The sequence below is a fragment of the Pangasianodon hypophthalmus genome, chromosome 26, assembly GCF_027358585.1.
Source record: "Pangasianodon hypophthalmus isolate fPanHyp1 chromosome 26, fPanHyp1.pri, whole genome shotgun sequence".
Lineage (NCBI taxonomy): Eukaryota > Metazoa > Chordata > Actinopteri > Siluriformes > Pangasiidae > Pangasianodon > Pangasianodon hypophthalmus.
The window spans coordinates 11,244,458-11,259,985 of NC_069735.1; the positions used below are offsets into that span (position 1 = coordinate 11,244,458).

The following is a 15,528-nucleotide window of genomic DNA, read 5'->3' on the forward strand; positions in this document are numbered from 1 at the left end:
ACGCTGACATACACAAATACTCAAATGACACACAGACACGCATACAAATATAAACCGAGCATGCGCAGTCACCCTTTACCCTTAACAGACACGAACCCAACAATCCATTCCTGGATGATTTTAGCTTCTTGTTAATTTTGACTATACATTTGATTTCATGTTAGTTTTAGTGTTAGGACATTGAAATCTGTTTTAATCAAATTTTACCCATTATATTAAACTTGGCCAAGAAGATAATGACTGAATTGAGACATATTGTAGTCAAACAAATCAAACCACCATCACTATCATATAAAATATATGTGTATAAGCTGGAGGAAATTTTTTGTTTATGGGTTTCTCTTTGATATCTCAGGAGATTCTGTGACAAGTCTCACTTGTATTTCATTTAGATATCAGCTGTGTCATAAACATTTCTCTTAAATTCCCTTAAAAAAAGAATAATACAAAAAAAAAAGAGACATTACATTTTTCTGAAGATTTAAGGAGTCAACCCAGAAAGAAAAGCCTTGCTTTTCTTTACCACTGCACCTGGTGGTTAGTTTACTGAGTCATTTTCTTTTATAGTTACAATCAAATTAAAACCACATTTAAGTAAAAGGGGATTGAAATCTCTTCTCCAAATAGGTCTCTGCTCCAAAAAGGTCTCTGCTACACCTTAGGCTCTATAAATGAGATTAAAAAAACCAAAAGATGCGAACCACTATCTTTCAGCCAGTGAGTACAAGGAGTTGGTCTACTTACCTGTCAGATAGCTGAAGTGCAGGAATGTTCAAGCGTTCTAGCCTAGGCAACATAGCTACATGTGGTTAGGGGCGTGGCTATGTAAAGAGTTTCAAAACAGCTAGCTTCAGCTAACGTCTGCCAAAACCACTGACTGTACCTCTAATTTTCAGAGCTTTATGTAGATTAAAAAACAAAAAAGGTCAAATTTAATTCAGTGTAGAGTTTTTCTAGGTCATGTATATGAAATGCAGCCAGATTTTACTTTCATGTAATTAACCCTAAAATGAAGAAAGGATGAAAGCCAAGAGGGCATATCCAGATATTCTCCCAAAGACATGAATAACATTTTCCCCAGTGGTCAAATAAACTGCTCTACACCAGAAAGACTCTAGTGGATGAATCAGTGGAAAGAAATTGGAGATTGTTTAGTCCTAACACTATTCTGAACAAACTGTATTATGTCAGCAGCCATTTTATGAAAACCATAATAAATAAATTGCAATGGATTTATTAGGCCTGTTTATTGCCTGTAAAATTGTTTGGCTTTATCTGGAGCATTTCTTGTTTGTCTTGATGCTGATAAATTGTGCTGAAAAGATTTTAATCATCTTTTAAACAACAAAATTACATAGCTCAAAATGTTTGATGACAGGGAGACAAAATGGCATATGACTGTGATGTGTTTCATCCCGCCATCACTGGCCTGGTCCAATGGTGATTGTGTGTGTGTGTGTGTGTGTGTGTGTGTCCATGTGCAAGTATGGTCTTGTATTCTGTCTGTCCGGCTGGTCAGATCAATACTGTTTGTGAATGTCACTTTTTCTGACTCTAATGAACAAGCCCCGCCCCTATGGACCAACTTTTCAGCATTGAAGCCAGTGAAGCCCCAGGGCTTAGACCATCTCTCATCCCCAGCCAATTAGGTCTCAGTGCTGGAACCGTTCTCTCATCTTCAGCCAATCAGGGAAATTAGGCCTTGGGCTCTGCGCAAATGCGTCCCAGATGATTGAGAGAGTGTCATCAAGTGGAACATGAAGGGACGCTATAAGGGATATAAGACACCACCACAAGGGAGAGCGTGTCTGTGTGTGCGCGTGTGTGTGTGTGTGATTTATGGCAGTTTTCTCCACTCTGTCAGTGACATTTAAGCAGTGATAACTCTCAGCAGGTGCTGAGTGAGAACGTCGGCGGTCTTAGGAATAGATAAATGGATGTTGCACTTACATAACTTGAAGCATCAGACTAATTTGAACACAAAAGCGTACTTTTCGATGTTGTGTCTTTGATTTTTTTTCATGCGTTTAATGGACTTCGGGCATACTATAGCTTCCATATGCAACAGGGAACAGCTTGCTTTTATCTAGAGCAGATTTCTGTGATTTAACCCTGCAAACTTAGATCCTAACTTAGATCTGAACAAACACATCAATAGGGTGACAGTAAATTATAACATTTTATCATGAGAAGGATTCATCTATACCAATATAGATAATAATGTCATGAGATTTTTTTGGAAAAAAAAGCAACATAAAACAAAAAACAACAAATATACCAGTTGAAGATCAACGCTGATAAACCTGTAATTATTTTTTGATTCCCTTGAACAATTTGTTGATCCCAAATATTGCACTGCATTAATACCATGACTCATAATTTATAGGAGAAGCCTGTATCAAAAAGCTCTAGTGGTGCTAACTTAGTGACTCGGATATGGTGACTTTTTTAGAGCCCTTTAGTGATTTTATTTCAAGGAATGGCCTAGCAACAAATCTAGTGATGTTTTTGAGCAGAAGTTAGCGACTGTCCTGCACTCGATACGGCTCTCCAGCTCACATCACAGCTGCTGGTTATACGAGTTGAGAGAGCAGGTTCAGTCGACTCACCAGCAGTGTGTAAAGCCTGACTGAGTTTCCCATGCACGAACCTATGCTCCTAACGACCAATCACTGATCACCATTGTTTGTTCCACCCATACACTTCTTCGTTCTTAGTTTTAAACTCTATTCTTGGCTATATTTACAAGTAGTAGTACCTGTCAGATAGCTGAAGTGCAGGAATGTTCAAGCGTTCTAGCCTAGGCAACATAGCTACATGTGGTTAGGGGCGTGGCTATGTAAAGAGTTTCAAAACAGCTAGCTTCAGCTAACGTCTGCCAAAACCACTGACTGTACCTCTAATTTTCAGAACTTTATGTAGATTAAAAGACAAAAAAGTTCAAATATTTACAAGTAGTAAAGTCAGTTATTCCATCCATAACTGTTTTCCTTCATGTGTATTTCTATTCTATAAGTCTATTCTATAATAAATCTTCATGTAATTCTTCATGTAACACATTTTTATATGCACATGATCATGATTATTCAACGAATAGGCAAATTAGCCCATGACATCATCGAGTAACTTCTTTTATTCTAGTATTTGAGCATGCGTTATCTACTTTCCCCTGAAAAGAGCTGGCAACACTCTGTGTGTGTGTGTGTGTGTGTGTTCGTGAGCCAGAAGGGTTCTGTGTGTGGATTTGAGCGTGATTGTGAAAACGGCGTTGTATCAGCAGGAAGCCTTTCCAACAATAATTTGTGGAAATACGCACTGTGTGTGTGTGTGTGTGTGTGTCTGTGTGTGTGTGCTTTACAGACATACCGAATTCTCTATTGCTGTCACATGACGCTCTGATAAGCTCACAAAAGTTGTCCTACATGTATGTATTTGTTACTAGGAGACTTAAGGTTGTTAAATCTGCATGGCTGTATCAATATGGAGCTTTGTGTGTGTGTGTGTGTGTGTGTGTGTGTGTTTGAGTGAGTGAGTGAGTGTAGGAAGGCTCATTTGAATGGTTGCTATGGTTACAAACTGCTGCTAAACTGAAAGGCAAAACCAAGTGGTGCATCTCACTGCGTTTTCTGCTTTTTCTTCTGTCATTCTCTAGCACTTTTCTCCTTCTTTTAATCATTTTGTCTGTTTTCTATCTGTCATGACTATCCCTCATTATTCACAAGAGCCTTTATTTTTTAACATGCATTCTTGTTATGAAACTGATTAATTTTTTAAAAATTATTATTAATCTTCCTTAGTGCCCTTTCTCTGATGCTCAGTATAGATTTTTTCCTTTTATGTCTTGTGACTTAGGCTATTTTTCATTTCATTTTATTATTAATTATTATCATTTGGGCACTACATGTGCTTATTTCATTCTTCACGAGCCTTCACATCTCTCTCTCTCTCTCTCTCTCTCTCTGTATCTCCTCCCTCAGTTCTTTTCCTCCCACTCGCTCTCCTCTTCTCCTCTTCCCTCGCTCCAGTCGTTCGTCTCAACAGAAGTGAGCGCATTCACAATTAGCATGCGTACCTGCAATTAGCGCTGACAAACCTCCAATAATTATCCTGTAAGAGCTGCCTTTCTTTTGGAGTAACCCCCCCATCTCCTTCCCCCCTCCCCCCTCCCATCTCCTTCCCCCTCCCCTCCATCTCCCCCCCCAATCCCCCCTCTCTTCTCCTCCCCCCTCCTCACCCCTCTCCTCTTCCCCTCACCTCCCCCCTGCCTCTCATCCTCCCTATGGTGCATGGCGTGTTTTGCACCAGGTGCCAGGCTCTTGCACTTCTCCTTAATGCCACTGTGTCAAGCCCTTAAGAGACACATGAGGGATACTGTCAAGACACACTAAAACCATCAAACCTGACCAGCTAGAACCACCATGAAAGGTGGTTCATGAAAAAACCTGACCAGATGAGACCAGTGACCAGCTAACTGTCCCAACCTTAACCTCCTTTTACTTATTTATTTAAAATAAAACCTGCACTTTTTGGAAAAAAGCTTTTATATATTTCCAAAAAAAAAAACTCCTCTCGCTTGTTGCTTTTGTGACCCATTTTGATTTATTCGTTTCAGTGACACACACACACACATGCACACTGCACATTTGCTGGTGACTAAGTGTTTGCTTCTGCATTGCTGCTAATGAGAATGGCAGGAAACAATAACAAGTTTCCTTCAGGCATTGTGAAATGAATGGAAAAAAAGATGGAGAGAGCAAAAGGAAGGGGAGCAAAGAAGGAAACAGAGTTTTGAGTGAGAGCTGGTGTGGATTCTTGACAGGATAAGGTCAGTGGATGTGTACGGGAGATGTTTGTGCTATTGGACATTGTGTGTGTACCATAGGCATGAATGATAATATAATATTCTATCGATATTGCAGTAAATGAAGTATACAGAGAAAGAACTTGCAGTGTAATTAGTACTTTTATAACATCATCCAAGACAGTTGTTCTCAAACTGGGCATTAAAATCTATATGTCTAACAACTGTTTTATTTTCCCATTATTCCATTGGTAAACAATGCATTTTTTACACACATTAAAGGAGCTGTTTGTAATTTTTACAGCACTTTAGAGCAATTGCAATGAAAATATTGACAAGCCTTCTCCTAGAAACCAACCAACCAAACAACCACTACCCCTAAATATGCCTAATGAGTTACCTTTCGAGGAAAAGGAGCAGAGCTGAGCAGTTTTTTTTTCACCAAGAGGTGGGGCAGAAAAATGACAAACAGAAGCCTAAAATAAAGAAACTATCCACATCCATTGCACAGGAATAGACTAGAAACTACATACTCTGCATAAATTAAAACATTATATATATGTATATATATATATATATATATATATATATATATATATATATATATATATATATAAATAACAGTTTTTATTCTGTCATTCCATTCTGTCAGCTGATCAACCAACTGGTGTCTCATTCTGTGAGCACTACATATTCGCATGCTGTCTCACTTTCTCTTTCTCTATCAAGCTTTCTCTATGTCTGTTGATATTTTGTATCATATGTCTGTCACCCTCTTTCTCACTGCCCTTTCAAAACGAAGCTCATTGTGCTTCACAATCAATTTCTTTTAAAGCTTTTATGTTAACGGAGTGTGCTTCGATTTTTCTTCAATACGCTGGCACTCACTCTGAAACTCAAGGTTCAATTCACATAAAGGATTTATTTGTTCTCTGCAATACAATACATTACAACCTATAAAAACCAGTAACAAATACACACACCTCCCTTCAAAAGTAATGCATCAAACCATAAAATATAAGTATTAGGTCTGTGGAATTTGCAGGGTAATGTGTGACATTAGAGGCACATTTACTCAAATGGCTTGTGAAAAATCATTCTTTTGCATTGCAGTTTATGAAAATGGCTTAAAGAAAAAAAAGTTGGAGCTTATAGAAACAGCTTATGCAAAAATATGTCTTGATTCGTTTGAGTTCCTGTACTTACTTTAGTTAACTTGCATATAGTGTATGTATGAAGCAAAAGTAAAAATCTTTGAAGGAATATTCTAATATTTTTCAGTCTAAAATGTATCTTCAGCATCTGTAATTGACGTGTGATTTCCTTAGACAAGAATTTTGACGTTTCTCTGTAGTGAGAAAAGATCAGCAAACTAATTTACTCAAAAATCAATCATAATTGAAATCTAAGGCCAGCTGTTGAATACAATTTTGTAGAATGCTTCATGAATGATTCATGTTTCATGAATGCTTCACAGAAAGGTGTTTATCAATTAAGCTCTAAATCTGAAATAAAATATTTTTTTCAGAATGTCAATATTTTTTCTGACTCAGAATTTGTGGCTATGTATTAACCAGTGTAGCTTTAACACAGAAATACCCCAGATTCTGCCTGAGAGCACATGGATACCACCAAAACCTTCAGGATAGTGGAACGATAGAAACAACTATAGTACACCGCTTTGGTTAGATATTCTCTTCATTTTTCTTAGAATATAAATTCTAGTTTTAGATTTGTCCTATACTGTCACATATATTTTTTAAACATTTATTGTTTAATATTATTATTCTGCTGTTAAACCTCCATTATAAATGATTTTTGAGTAAATAGGTTTTTGTTTCTTTTGTCGTTACAGGGAGACGTGAAAATGAATGTCTTTGATAATCATTCATTTTACAGATGGATATAGCAGTGGACATTAATTGGGGGGGGGATACTGGAGAATTCCTTTAAAGATAGATGTTAAAGATGTTAAATATAGAAGTTTGGCAAACTTGTTACTAAATTCGACAGCATGTATGACAGAATTCTCTGTAGGCTTTCGACGTTTCCATGGATCCTGTCCAAAACATGCCATTAATTAGTAGTGAAGGCTGAAGAAGAGAAAGCATATGACACATTTTTCTAAACTCTCTCCCTGTCTCCCTTCCTCCAGGGACTGCGTCTTCACTTCACTGCCATGCTTGTCAGCCTCGGCCTCTTTCCCTCCTTCCGCCGTACCCTCTCCTCGCCCTCCGTCCTCCCTTCACCTTCCAGACTCCCTCTTTTCTCATTTGTGCTCCTCGTGTCGCTGCTCCTCTTCCCAGCTTGCGAGACGCGACGGGGCGGTGGGGGCATGGCTGGGGGAGTGGCCACTGGCAACATCATTGGGCCTCCCCATTACTCTCCACCAAATCCGGTGGCATCAGTGCCCAAGTTGGCGCAGGGCCTTAGCATTGCCGTGGTGCTTGTGGGCAACTCGAGTGAGGTGGCGCTGGCTGAGGGCCTGGAGAAGGAGGACTTTCTACACGTACCGCTGGCACCCAAGCTCGACCTGGTCACCATGAATGAAACAGACCCAAAGAGCATCATCACGCGCATATGTGCGCTCATGTCCCGCCACTGGCTCCAGGGCGTCGTGTTTGGAGATGACTCTGACCACGAGGCCATCGCCCAGATCCTTGACTTCATCTCAGCGCAGACCCACATCCCCATCCTGGGCATCCGCGGAGGCTCCTCCATGATCATGGCTGCCAAGGTAATGTCCCATCTCAAGCATGTCTCTTCCTCTGTTGTTAAATATCTCTTTCAGCATCCTTTCTATCCCCTGGTCTATACTCTCAGAAATAAAGGTACCAAACTGAACCTTTGCTTGTTGCTGCCATCAAGGTTAATCAATCTTTTGTACCTTTAGTATGTATCTTTCAGATGGAAACATGAACACAATGTTCCTTTAAAAAGAATTTAAGGTACATAATTGGAGCTCAAGGCCCGCTTTATTCTTAAACCACATACACATTCCCAGGTAGAATATACAAAGTAAAGGTACAAAGGATGTAACCTTGATGGTACCATCACAGCGACAGGGAAAAGCCTTTATTTCTGAGAGTGTCAAATCTTTCTCTGGTTTGTCTCTGTGTTTTTTTTTTTTTTGGTCTCTCACTCTCTTTCTTTCTGCCCTCTTTTGGTTTCATGACTTTTTTGGTCTCTATCTAATGCCGTGTGGAGGTTTTTAGAGATGAGGTGGAAAAAGGTGGGATAAGAGCACAGTTATTATGGTGACACATAATTATGTGCAGGTCCAAGTTCCATTTGCAGAATATCTGATTTGTTCTTTGTGCAAAATGAATGGCTGCATAATGACATTTCCATGCTGGCTTCATAGTTGCTGGATAATTCTGAATACTCAGCGGATATGGTGAAAATACACAATACTACAATGATCATTTGATATGATTAATTAAGTCTGCATGAATTGCATATGAGTAATGAACCTCTCAGGGATATGATTTGAGGTCAGATTTAGAGTGACCACACCTTCCTCTCAAGCTTTTTTTGTATTCTTCTATCTGGTTTTGCTCTCTTGCTCTTTTCATCTCTCTTATTCCTTATATCTATCTTCTCTTTTGTTTGATTTTCTTCTGTCTCTGTCTTTTGGTCAGTCTAGCTTTCTTTTTGTCTTTTAATCTCTTTTGCTTTTTAGGTTCTTCTTCTCTCTTACCTTCAGCCACTGTCTCTGTTGGTTTCTCTGCTTTTCTATTTGTCTTCTTTTTCATTCATTCATCTTCACTAACTGCTCTATCCTGGTCAGGGTCACTGTGATTTCTATATCGCTCTGTGGCATCTCTCTTTTGGTCTCTCTCTATTTTTCTGTCTGTCTCCCACTTTCTCTTGGATTCTCCCTTCTCTCTTTTGGTCTCTGTCTCTCTCTCACTCTCTCTCTCTATGTATAATATTGTGAGTTTTATTCAGAGCAATTACCAAGGTGATTGCACTATTGCACCAGTTGCTGAGTGTCATGTGATAAAGCGATCCAGACTGTCCCAGTGTCCAACCTGTCAAAAACTCTTTTATCTGGTCAAAAGATCATGGGTAACATGGCTCAAAGGGGACTGAACTAAGCACTTTGAAGTCGAAAGCTGAAGATGTGCTGTGTTAGGTAGTAATGCAATGGGCTCAGTATTAGTATTCCTGTCACTTCTGCTATTACCAGTACACTGCTGCCTTTTGCACCAACAGACTTTGATGAACGACAGCAAGAGAGAATGAAGAAAAGAAAAAAGTCAAAGTGCAAGTGGTAAACAGGGAGGAGAAAAAAAAGAGAGAGAGAAAAGGAGGAGGCCAGACTAAAAGAACCGGTATTGGTTTTACCCTGTAGAAAGCAGGGGAATGAATAGAAGCAGGGACAGAGAGAGAAAAGAGCACAGAAAGAAAGGAAATGTCAGCAAGACTTTTAGCAAATGCCACCGACTGATAGAGTGGGAGTCAAATACAGTTGTTTTGTCATTCTAGAGAAAAAGAAAAGAAAAAAAGAAGAAAAGAACCAGTGTACAATCCTATCCCAAGTACCATCCCAAAGTTGATTATTTTCCTATGACAGCATGTCTCAAAGAGTTTTATTCATCTTATACTGCAATTTGAAGATTAACTATAAAATTTTTTTTATTTATTAATGAACTACACATCATACTTTTTAACCATTTATAGTTACATTTAATGTTGTGGAATATCCACAAGACAAGTTAGTTCCTGTTACCACTTATAACAGCTGTAAACAGTTTTCTCTCAGTTTTCAAAAGACAAAAAAATAAGACAAAAAAAAAAAAAGATGTCCGCTACAAAGATCTGACACTTTTATTAAATAAATTCCTTCTTACAGAAAGCATCACCATATCAATAACGTGTTTCGTTTTCAAATAACAACATATTTATTTTGTTATTAGACTTAGATCAAAAATCCCTCTGAAATCAAGGTTACTACAGAACAGTAAAATATTAAAATGAGCACATTAATATAAATCTGTGACTTGATTTACAGCCAGGTGTAGCTACTTGTAGAGCTGCTGTTTGAGATTATGTAATATCTTCTGACCAATCAGATTCAGGAAAATCGACAACACTGTAGTATAAATAAAGCTATGTAATAATTGGGATGTTACAGTACATCATTCTTTTATTATATTCTATATTTACATTGAACATTGGACACTTTATCCAAAGCCACTGTATAAGTGAGCAGATAAGGCTTAAAGTGTCTTGCTCAAGAGCCCTGCAGAACTGCAGTCCTTCGGCAGTCCAGGGCTTTGAACTCACATCTTTCTGGTCACTAGAGCAGGACCTTAACTGCTGAAATACAGCTGCCACAAAATAATAATCCTTCCCTAGAATCCATCCAAAATATCTTTCTGTATGACATCATCAGTGGGTGTATCTCTGATCATTTTTTTTTTTAACTACAGAATGAAATTAAGACATGACAGAGATTTGATCTGTCTAACCAAAAATTCTTTATCAGTTTACGTATGATCCATTGGTTATGCGTTTTATAATTTAGTTTTATAGTTCTCCCTCTTACAGGAAAAAAATTCCCTTCTTCTTACAGAATAAAGTCTTATAGTAATTTTACACCATCAGTCATATGTATATATATATATATATATATATATATATATATATATATATATATATATATATATTGAATTATTCCCTGGTTATAATGTTCCAGGCGTACAAAGTAGAAAAATCCTATATATAGGATATAATATAATGTAATATTTGGTTTTCTTTGTATGGAGGAGAAAGCCACATAATCACTTATCCATTACATAATCACTATGATGAATGATGGCTATTACTGCTCATTCATTCATTCTTAGTGGACTGGAGTGGTGTTGTCCTAAAAAGGGTTTTGCTTCATTTACACCACTAAATGATGCCATTAAGTTATACTGTTGTTATGCAAAGACCACAATGACAAGCTGTAGTTCCAATAATTAGTCAATACATTTATTGATAATGTAGCTTTTTTTTTGTCTTGTCCTTTGCTTTCCTTCCTTGCTTTTTTCTCTTATAGTCTTTACTTTATGTTCTCTCTTTTGCTTTTTTTAGTTTCTTGGATAATCTTGGATAATTGTGTGCAGATGTCATTCAGGAATCATATAACAAATGAATTAAGGGTGCTGATGATTATGTGGACATGGGGAATAAGCAGCCCAGTGTACAGTAGTTAATTAAGATGGTGCATCAAAGATGACTGCCATGGAAATAATGGGATAGTCAGTTTGGTGCTGGTCTAAGTTCTATAGTGAGCTGGCTTTCATATATAGTTATCATCTTCCTCAAAAAATCCCATGTCATCAAGTCACAAACATGATCTAAGCAGCATCCGTGGATCTTTCTAGCTGTGGGAAGTAACAAAGTATAAGTACATTGTTATTTAAGCAATTGTACCTTACGTTTTATTTTCTTTCACCTAAGACTTTAGACTTTTACTTACTACATTCCAAAAGAAAAAATTCTACCTTCCACTACCTACATTTTTATACTTCACTACATTTTTAAACATTACTACTTTTTAGCATCAGACAGCTTCAAGAAGTCGATCTCAATACCTAATAAGTATAACTTTAACAGATGTGACAGCAAGAATGAGACCTGTCAATTCTGTAATGTCATTATTGTACATACACTTTTTTTTTGTAAAGTAATGGATAGGAACTAGCATTCAGCTAGTTTGTGTCATTGTTATTACTTATTATCATGCTATCTAACATTTGAGAGATTAGGCATAAAGCTGTTCTAAGTTTCCTTGGTTCCTTGGTGAAAGAAGCACAAAATGACCATCTGTAACTAAAATCAGGGCGTGATATAAGGTAGGGATCTTTTCCTTTTGCGTATCTTTCTTGTACTTTTTAATACGTCTAGTAAATTTAAGCGTTTATAATTTTCTACTTTAACTTCACTGAAGAATTTGAAGCTGTACTTATTTAACTAATTTATTTAGATGAGTAATTGCATATTTAGTTGAGTAAAGAATTTCAGTACTTTAAAATTTAGGTTTGCCATTAACAGGACTCATTGATTAGTTGTTTAGTAAAGTTGTGTGTAAATATTTTTGCGGGCCAAACTGAATAAACAATTACCAGTAGATTTACAAAAGTTTGGTCATGCTGATTTTATTTGTACTCATGTGCGTATGTTGATGAATACCAATTACTCGTAAATTGCCATGCAGCTTATTTTCACCAAGTGACACCCACATAACTCCATAAAAGGCAAAGCTCACAAAGAGCTAAAAAACAACAAAATGATGCCTGATCGGTGAAAGAGTGCCTCCTAAACACAGCATATCTTAAATCATCCAGTAATGCAGCTCAGCCACTGCAGCGCATCAGCTACCATAAACACAGTGACTTTACTTTTGTCCTAATTGAACAGCTCGTCTTATTTGTTTTAATTTATGGATTTAGTTTGGGTTTTCTTGACAATCTCGATCTTGACAATATGATCTGTATATAAAGTTATAGTATCTCATGCCAATAAAATGATTCCTCATAGGATACAATCATTTTTTCCCAAGCTAACAGTATTTTCATAAATAGATTTTTCATGAACAGACTTTTTCATGAATCTTTTCTAAATGCTTCTGCAAACATCTATGAATAAATCCAGTCATATCCAGCTTGATAAATGAGGCCCAATGTGTTCACTTAGTATATTGTCAAACTTTACAATCTCATGCTTTTTTGTCATTCTTGCCTACATTCACAATTATCTCTCAAAAGTTTTCTATGCCAGATTCCTCAAAGTAGCTTTGATTACAGCTTTGCAATACCTGGCATTCTCTCAACCAGCTTCATGATGTTTCCACCTGGGACACATTTCCAGCAGTCTTCAAGAAGTTTCCACACATGCTGTGCGCTTGTTGGCTGCTTTTCCTAATGAGAATTGTAAATGAAAACTACTTGCTTGGGGACATTTAAAAAATATGATCCCACTTAGAGACTTGTGAGTTGTGTGCTTAGGTTCATATAAGCTATACATGTGAGTGTCATGTAACTGAGGATATACTGTATGTACTGTTACAAATAGAGTACAGCACTAAAGTTTTATGTAAATACAAATGTGTATGAACTTCATGTATACAAGTGCATGTTACCAGTTTTAATGGGACATGCTTCTACAGGTCATTATATGTGTGTGATAAGGTGAGATCACATAATCACATTTGTATGAACTGCTGGTTTTCCAGTAACACTTTTCCTTCTATTTCATATCAGGATATGTCTCATTACCTACCTTTTGGGGTAACACTGACGTAAAACCCATTGTCATGTTACAGCACATATACAGAGGTGTACATTTTCTACAATTTAGCTGCAGCATTTTGGATTTTTGAGGCGAGATTATACTCGGAAACTATTTGCTGAGTGAAAAAGGCAATTCACTAAGGGAAAAGATGTGGAACATGTAAGGCACATGTGCTGTTACTTTTGCATCATGTTGACTTTATGTAGGGGAACTCTGACCTGCGAATTTGCAAACCTCAGTCTTGTGAGCCAATCGAAAGTCAGGACTGCGTTGTCTTTAGTGCGCAACGCTGTCAATTATTAATCTTCATAAAGTCACCATTCAACTACATATATTTAAATTCTCTTGAAAGATTAATTACCTCTTTTGAGTAACCAACAAAGGATATTCCACTGATTTGTTTGTCTTTCTAGATGTTGAGCAGTTGTGCCTTAGCATTTTTGAGCCGCAGTGCTCTAGCACAATTGTGCAACATCTAGGAAGGCCGTATATAGCCATAGATTTAGTATTGCACCTAGTGGACAGAAAAGGGAACTGCAGCAAGCACTAATAGAGGCCAATTGGGGAAGGAATCACGCTGCCCTATGATCACTCCATGAACATCTTCAGTGGAGGAGGAGCAGCAGACACAACAAGTAATCTCATGGTTGCCAGATAACAGTTTTTATGCCGAATTCGGAGAGTTTAAACAAATTCTGAGGCAGCCACGATCTTGTTTTATAGCAAATAATCTGAATTATATCTAATATATTTCCAAAAACAAAGTGTAAGTGGAGACAGTGTGTCTATTATATACAGAACTATTTCTATTGTAAGATATTTTGGGAGGGGAAAAGGGAGTTAATGGAGTGGATAATATCTGTAAATCAGAATTACATGTCCACCACAGTGGCCTTGTTTCTCATGCTAAGGCTGAGGAAAAAGAAGAAAAATGTGTCTCCCTTTTCCAGTGCCTGATTTTTTTGGGGACTAGTTTCTGTTCTTTTTTTGTGGTTTTTGACATGTAGTTGGGCTGGAAATTTTGCTGAAACCTGGCAACCCTGGTTAATAGCATTAGCTCTTCTGTGGGGTGGTAAAATTCTGTTCATTCTTTCTGCTTGCTAGGGTTTTCTTGTTAGCAATGTTGGCACCTCTGCATATATTCTACAGTAATTATGTAGAGGTTACATTTTAAAATCTGGATCTGTCCTGTGTTGTTCGTTTGTAGTTAGGTAGTGTTGGGGTTACTATGTTACAACTTTTATATCAGCTACACTTAAAAATAATTGGAAATTCCTGTTAGTGCATAAAAACTGGAAGTAAAATTCTTACTGACAAATCAGAAGCCCATGAAAATGTATTACAGATTTATTATCACCCTGTTACACACTTGTATTTGCATATGATGTACTACTGTAATGCATCTGTACAAATGCATACATGCTCAGTATACAGTTGGCATGTATAGTTTAGGTGTAACTACACAGGTAGAAGAGAAAGCAAAATGCTTCTTCATTTTAAAGTTTTGGAACAAATTATTAACAAAAGATTTGCCTTAGAAAGATTTATACAATTAGAATAAAGAGTTAAAATAGGATTAAGAACAATCAAACACACTGGAATGGTATTTAGTATATTAGATATATGTCATATAAGGCAGAATATTGTGACATGTACAAAAATCTATATGGATTATACATCACCAAAAAATAATAATAATAATTTTACTAGCTTTACTATCTTTATATTCTTCTGTTATAATTATAACTTCTGCTTTCTTTAAGAAATTCTTGTACAGTGTATGTTTATTTTACCTGTATCAGTTGAATTCTTTCAATACTGCTGTATAACAGTGCAAACCGTTTTGTATCGAATGGATTTTTACAGATTAAAACAAGTCACTGCTGAATGGCCATATGAATGCTACTAAAAAGAGATCGAGAATATGGAGAACGGGAAAGAGGAGGGATAAACATGCCATCTGGAGACAGAGATGGGTAGATTAGGAGCACACTGTACACTCCGAGAGAAAAGGAAAAGAAAGAAGAAGGGGGTGTTATGAAACGAAGCGAACTGTGGGGGTGTGAAATAAAGGAAGCTTCTCAACATGCAATTACAACACGTTTAAGTTTGAAAAAGGAAGATTTTTTTAAGCTGAACAGCAGAAAGAAGGCAGAACCTGAGCATGCTTTGGAGTCATCATCCGGGGACATTGAAAGATGCAGAGGAAGAGAAAGTGAGATGAGAAGGAGGCACAGGAAGCTGAGAGAAAGGAGCACAAAGTCAGAAAAAACCTGCAAGCGAGTAGCTACAGTTGGGAGATGCAGATGGAGAGCGAGAAAAAGCATGTGAACAAAAAGGAGAGAGAGAGAGAGAGAGAGAGAGAGATTGAGGAGGAGGGAGATCTGTGACATGCCACAGGAGGAGGTGGTTAAATAGAGGGGATTGAGGAGTGTTTT

The 15,528-nt window shown here is 37.3% G+C and overlaps 1 protein-coding gene across 3 annotated transcripts in view; it reads left to right on the plus strand.

Annotated features, from left to right (window-relative positions):
* grin2bb (glutamate receptor, ionotropic, N-methyl D-aspartate 2B, genome duplicate b) overlaps positions 1-15,528 on the plus strand; it is a 112,883-nt gene that overhangs the window by 15,563 nt on the left and 81,792 nt on the right. For all 3 annotated transcript variants that reach the window (XM_053229977.1, XM_053229976.1, XM_026932273.3), the window contains one exon: positions 6,957-7,538. In XM_053229977.1, the coding sequence (XP_053085952.1) occupies positions 6,957-7,538 (582 nt within the window). The remainder of the gene's footprint in view (positions 1-6,956; positions 7,539-15,528) is intronic.